This window comes from Chrysochloris asiatica, unplaced genomic scaffold (assembly GCF_000296735.1).
Source record: "Chrysochloris asiatica unplaced genomic scaffold, ChrAsi1.0 scaffold00259, whole genome shotgun sequence".
Classification (NCBI taxonomy): domain Eukaryota; kingdom Metazoa; phylum Chordata; class Mammalia; order Afrosoricida; family Chrysochloridae; genus Chrysochloris; species Chrysochloris asiatica.
Genome location: NW_006408777.1, coordinates 3,813,431 through 3,820,601, shown reverse-complemented (window position 1 = coordinate 3,820,601; position 7,171 = coordinate 3,813,431). Strand labels below are relative to the sequence as shown.

Genomic DNA, 7,171 nt, shown 5'->3' with positions numbered 1-7,171 from the left:
TAGTCAGTAGGTGGCCTAGTAAATGCTATGATGTCAAAATCATTTTTGCAGGATTCAGAGTCTGTAAATAGCCAGAGATAAAAGAATGTGCTCTTAGACTAGACAATTTGATGCTGGTGATGAAACCAATGAAAAATTTCATGAAGAATGTAATTTTTTTTTTTTTTTTTTTTTTTTTACCAGAGATGTTATGCCCTGGGGAGTTTAACTTGAATGTATTTACTTGAAAATGCACTTTATCTTAATTTGCTAATTTTGGGAAGGCCCCTATTCAGTATCTCAGGAAAAAAAAATTGTCCTATGGAAGAATGTATATCAAATTTAGTTTTTCTTTTGTCAGTTCATTTAATAGCACAAAAAAGGAGGGAACTGTTTACATGAATGTCTTGCTTCATCCTCCTCACCGAAAAAGAGCATCACTCAAATCTTTACTAAGTTTGGCTGCTCCAATAGATGGCTGGTGAAATTCATTACTGGATGGCAAAGTGAGTCAAGCCAGATGCACAGGTTTGTGAGTGACAGTTGCGTGTGTGCTTCCTAGGTGGCTGGAACCACTGAAGGCTGACGATGTGCAGACTGTCTAGATAATTCAGGTTCAGTCCAGAGCCAAGAGTGATTGGGTGTTCTCGATCTCTCCCTTCTCGTATTTCAGGGTTCCAGCTTCTACCACAGACTGAGATCTAGTAAGTAGGAGGAAAAAAGACACCATTATAAACCATTCATGGTGGCAACCATTTGGGAAAATTGTGGGTGTACTGGATTGAAGAGTGTTGGCCCAAAGTATATGTCCAACCATGTAATGGATAAAATTATGTCCCTGAAAGATAAAGTTGAAATACAGACTACTTCTACTTGTAAATCTGGTCCTATTTGGAAATAGATATTTTGTTATCTTAATGAATGTCTACCAAGTAAGGTATTCCAACCCAAAATGACCCTGTACAGGGCTTCCAAGGAGCGGCTGGTGAATTTGAAGTTACAATCTTGCCATTAACAGTCCAGAGCTTATCCTACAGTGTCACGCTTGGACTCCAGTATGGTGGGTGGTGGGTGCTAAACCTAATCCCTTCTGAATGATGCCTTGGAAAAAGAGCAAAATAAACACAGGTTGATGTCAACACCAAGGAACTCCTGGGCCTACCGACAAGGCAAGACCCTCCCTGATTTGGATTTCTAGCCTCCAAAACTGTGGGATGATAAAATCCTATTCTTTAAAGTACCCACTTGTGATATTTTTGTTAGAGAAGTAGATAACTGAGACAACCTACAACCTGTAAGCTTAGAACTAAAGTCTGCAGGTGTTGTCAAGTGAAAGGACACCATACAAAATTAGGATGGACATTAATCCAGTGACTTGTTAAGTGCAGTCAAGTCGGTTCCAACTCATAGCAACCCTGTATAGAATTTCCAAGGAGTGGCTGGTGAGTTTGAACTGCTGACTTTGTGGCTCAAACCGACCTTGCAATTCAGTGCTTTATCCTACAACACACCAGGGCTCCAATGACTAGTGACCTTATAAAAGAAGAAATTTTGGTCAGAGACATCAACTTAAGGAAGATTACCATGTGAAAACAGGCAGAAATTGAAATTATACTGCCACAAACCAAGGGATGCCGTACAAATATTGCCAGCGACTACAAGAAGCTAGAGGAGGCAAGAAACCCTTTTACCCAAGCTTCAGAGAAAGCCTGGCCTGCCAACACTGATTTGATATTTAAGACTTCCAGAACTATGAGACAATAAATTTCTGTTTGTGATATTTGTTACTTAGCCTTAGGAAATCAATATAAAGGGAAATCAGATTTTATACAACATTTTGCTTTTTTTCTAAAACTCTTAAAACAACAAGCTTTCAATATGGATTGTATCTCAATGTAAAGAAAACAAAAATCCTCACCACTGGACCAATAGTATTCTTATCAATGGAGAAAATATTATAGTTCAACTATCAACTATCAACACTCATGGAAGGATCAACTATCAACACTCATGGAAGCAGCAACCAAGAAATCAAACAACATATTGTATTAGGCAAATCTGCTGCACAAGACCTCTTTAAAACGTTGAAGAGCAAAGATGTCAGCTTGAGTACTAAGGTGCGCCTGACCCAAGCCATGGCATTTTCAATAATCTCATATGCATATGAAAGCTGAACAGTGAATAAGGAAGACTGCAGAAGAATTGATGCTTTTGAGTTATGGTGTTGGAGGAGAATATTGAAAGTGCCATGGGCTGCCAAAAAAACCAACAGATCTGTGTTGAAAGAAGTGCAGCCAGAGTGCTCCTTGAAGGCCAGGATGGCCAAACTTCGCCTCTCATACTTCGGACATATTGTCAGGAGGGACCAGTCATGAGAAGGATATGTTTGATAAGGCGGAGGGTCATAGAAACAGAGAAAGACCCCCAGTAAGATAGATTGGCAAAGTGGCAGCATCAATGGGCTCAAGCGTGGCAACAATAGGGAGGTTGGTCCAGGACCGGGCAGTATTCCGTTCTGTTGTGCATAGGGTTGCTGTGAGTCAGTACCAACTCGATGGCACCTAACAATAACAACAACTTAAAACAACTACATATAGTTGGGTTTTCTTTTATATTTTTGTGTTTTCTATGCCATGCTTTTATAGAGAAAGTTATGTTAGATTCTTGGAATCTCTTTTGTAGAGATTTCTGATGCTGATAGAAATGTTCTAACTAAAATTCTATCCCTTATTAGTTGAGTGACTTCAGAAAAATCGCAACCTATTTAGATGCAAGTGTCTGGACTTTCTATAGGTCTTGAGGTGAGCAAATTCAATCTTCATTGGATTTTTTATCATTCAAAATATAGTTGAAAGCCTTTATTTCTTGTGGTCATGGAAAAAAATCTCATGAATAATCTAAGACCATGGGCTTTCAAATCAGAATCTAAGTGTAGACTCTGCCCCTAGGGAAGCCTTGACCCCCCCCTGCATCATCATTCTGTGACCTGTAAAACATGGTAACTACTAGCTACCTCCCAGGGTTGTTGATAAGATTTAAATGAATAACGTACATCAAGTTTTTGACTTGTGCTTATAGTTACAATGTGTGGAACACTCTGTCCTCCCCAGTGTAACAGCAGGAATGATCTTTAGTTTCTTTTTTGTGAAAATCCATGTGTTCTTTTACATTGGACTGATAGCCTCCACCACCTCCCCTGGGGTTATAATATGGATTAAAACTTAAATTATTTTCCTGTTTATATAAAAGGTTATAAGTTTAGCAAACATTTTCATGCTAAAAATAATTATTTAAAACACTAGGAAAATGGTGGAGGTAGACTGTTCAAATGAGCATAATTTACATAGTATTAGTTCTGCTGTGCCACTGTAGGATAAGCATTGGACTATAAGGTCAGTGGTTCAAACCCAAAAGCTGCTCCTCTTACAGGGTTTCCATGAGTCAGAACTGACTCAACAGCACTTAACAACAACACCAACAGTATTGTTTTAAGTGTTTACTATATGTATTGATTTATTTCATCCTTATAACAATCCTAAGGGGTAGTGCTATTATTTTTTTCTGATTACAGATGGAAAAATACTAACGGGTCAAACAAAAAATGTGAAGTAGTATGTGAAAAGTAACAGAGAAAAACAGTGGAAGACAGGCTGTTTGTTTTGGTTTGTTTTTTACCATCACACTGCTCTTAGGTGTACTTAAGGACATAAATCTGTTTAGCTGAGATATTTATTGTCTCCTCAATCTTATCATAAAAGTAGTTTTCTACCTAAGATTCTGATTTCCATTCTGGATATAAATATATGGCAGACGGCATGAAATGAAAATGAGAAGCAAAACAGTGCAATTGTCTCCAAACAATTACATTATACTCTGTGAATTCATTTGAACAGTGCATGTATCCTGATCAGATTAAGGGACCAGGGCAAACCATTGAAAGTGAAATGGATTCATTTACTGCTGGGACAGGGCAGAAGAATCACCAGTATTTTAGCCTGAATTTTACATAGTTCCAACACAATTCCTTGTTTGTTTTTATTGAGTCTATGTTTGGTCTATATTTCTGTTGGGTGAAACAAGGGACTTATGTAAAGGAACTCAAATGCTAGAACCTCAAAAGTCATTAAAACAAACATTGCTGTAAACTACCACCAAGTAGAAGTCCTAGTGTGGCACTGTAGGATAAGCCCTGGGCTGCAAGGTTGGTTTGAATGGCAAGGTCAGCAGTTCAAATTCAACAGTCACTCCTTAAACACCCTATACAGTGTTGATATGAGTTGGAACTGATTAGATGGCACTTAACAAACAACAAATAGATACAACTAAGTGTTCAGAAGAATTAATATTTCTTAAAAAAAAAATAAAGTCAATATTACCCAAAGTGATCTGCTGGTTCATTGTAATCAGTATCAAAATTCCAACAGCATTTTTTTTTTTTTTTTTTTGCAGAAATCAGAAGCTGATTCTTAAATTCATATAGAATTTCACGGAGTTCCAAATAGCCAAAACATGACAGAAAAAGAAGTCATCATAGAACTCTTACTTCCTGATATCAAAGCTGCAGTAAAAGAGTGTGGTGCTAGTAGAAGACTAAACATATAAGCAAATAGAATAGACTTGAGAGTCCAGAAGTGGACTCATACATCTATAGCAAATTCATTTGGACAAGGATACCAATAAATTGTGCTGGGTCAGCTGGATTTCCACTAGCTAAAAAAGGAATTTGGGCTTCTAATATATCAACAACCTAAATATAAACGCTAATACCATAAAAACTGTAGGGGGGAAAAACAGAAAAAACGGAATAAAGATTCAGAACCGTATATTTGGAAATGGATTCTTAGATGTGACACCAAAACATGAACAGCAAAAACAAAATAGAAAGGTAAGTCAAAAATATTGCTACAAAATCATAGAAACATGTATTTAGAAAACTATCAAAATGTGAAGCTATTGTTTCTCAACATAACCTTTATTTAGGTCTATACATTCCTATAAGTAGTGGTGCTGTTTCTCTTAACTTTTCCCCCAGAGAATTCTATGCTCTTCAGACCTGTGCACATCAGCAGTTTAAACCCACCAGCTGCTCCTTAGAAACCCTATAAAAGGTTGCTATGAGTCAGAACCGACTGGCAGCACTTAACAACAACAAAATGCTGAACCATGTGAGCTATCAACTTCACTAGCTATGGAATAAATATGAATTCTATGGGCTTGATGATCTTCTCTCTCAGTTCATTACTTAGCTCTTAAAATGGCTGATCCATTTTAAAAAATGTTTTATGTAGGGAAGCCTTCTAGAAACTTGTTGCAAAACTTCAGTAATTTGGGAAGGTATCCGCTTTATTTTATTGAAATTTTGATATTAGCCATCACCTCAAAATCTTTTTCCCCCCACAAGTGTCCATTTAAAAAAAAAAATATATATATATATTTAAAGCACTCTAACTAGGTGGTTCAGTGGTAGAATTCTTTTCTACAACATGGGAAGCCCAGGTTCAATTCTCAGCCTGTCTGTGCAGCCCACTATTGCCCTGTGGCACTGTAGAATAAGAACTGGACTGCTAATCACAAGGTCAATGGTTCAAACCCATTAACCACTCCTCAGAAACCCTATGATGGTGTGCTGTGGAGTCAGTTCTGATGCATAATGACCCTGAACAGGGTTTCCAAGGCTGTGAATCTTTCCAGAAACAGAAAACCTCATCTTTCTCCAGTTGAACAGCTGGTAGTTTCAAGCTGCTGACCTTGAGGTTAGCAGCTAACTTGTAACCACTACACTACCAGAGCTCCTATAGGATCACTATTAGGCGGAACTGACTCAATGGCAGTTAGTGACAATAACAACTAGAATAAGACAAAATACATTACTGAGAGAACTTTTCTGTAGCCATCCACTGATAATATAGAGATACATTTAAACATATTTTGTTTGCAATAAACCCATGCATATCTGATGAACTGGAACTCTAGTTACAAGATTTTTTACTCACCCTCATATGCAAATTACAATAATATTTCTATTGGATGGTGCTGGTCTAGAACCTTATTTATTCAGCTGTTTTTCTGGCAGGATCTACAACAATATATCCCCCATTTGACTGTCATTTTGTCATACTGTGGTGGCTTGTGTGTTGCTGTGATACTAGAAGGTGTTTCAAATGCCATCAGGGTCACCCATCATGTACAGGTTTTAGCAGAATTTACATACTAAAAAGAGACTAAGAAGAAGGAATAAGAAGTCCACTTACGAGGAATTAGCCCCTGAAAACCTTATGAATAGCAGCAGAACATTGTCTGATATAGTACCAAAAGATGAACCCCTCGACTTGAAAGGTATTCATGTGGTCTGGCTGGTGACCACGTTGGTCACCAATAAGGGGAAGAGGGGGAATAAACAGCAATGAAATTGTGAGCTAAGCCCGACCACATTCAATAAACCCCTGTGAACCTGTGTGAAGACCTGGATGGTCAGCAGTACAGCAAGACCCACGGATTCCTGGGCCCAGAGACCAGAGCCGCAGAGGACTAGAGTGGAGAGTGAAGCATCCAGTTGGTATGAAGCGAGGAGAGATACACAAGAACACCAATACTTGCAGATAGTACCCACTTGACCTTGCTTCAATGGCTGGATGATCAGAACTTGACTAGAAGAAGAGAGAAGGGTTGGGGGGAAGAGTAACCTGCTACAATTTGATGAACTTTACCTATACTTATGGATGTAGTAGGTCAAAAAGGGGAACAAATCTTTACAGTGAGGATCACTCCCACCCCCTTGGTACACAGGGTTGACAGAGATGGGCTACTTAGACATTGGCTACCCAAAATGGGGTGTGGGGGGCTTTAAAGGCAAGAAGTGAATGGCTTACAAGTTTTCAAGAGGGAGCGTAGTTCCAGACAGGGCAGGGGAAGATAGAATCACCACTCAATGATTTCCAATCTGTTGGGACTGGGCTTGCGAAACAAAACAGGGGTAAGACTCTTTTGGTACAATAATGAATGATTGCCATCAAGACTGACTGTGAGGGTAGGAAATACAGAGGTAAATGTTTTTTGACAAAAGGAGGAAAGTGATTGATTTTGCAGCCCAGGAGCAGAGGTCCCTGGGACCATCAAGTGAGAAGAATGGAGAGTGGGACCCTACCCAGAAAGGCAGTGATTCCAGGGATGGAGACAGAGATGATGATGTTGT

At 38.7% G+C, this 7,171-nt stretch overlaps 1 protein-coding gene across 1 annotated transcript in view; it reads right to left on the bottom strand.

Moving 5' to 3' along the window:
• Nucleotides 1-595: 595 nt before the first annotated feature.
• The window catches only part of CLVS1 (clavesin 1), a 256,850-nt gene continuing 250,274 nt past the window's right edge, over nt 596-7,171 (bottom strand). Inside the window, exon 5 of the mRNA XM_006874047.1 lies at nt 596-680. Within this exon, the coding sequence (XP_006874109.1) occupies nt 596-680 (85 nt within the window). The remainder of the gene's footprint in view (nt 681-7,171) is intronic.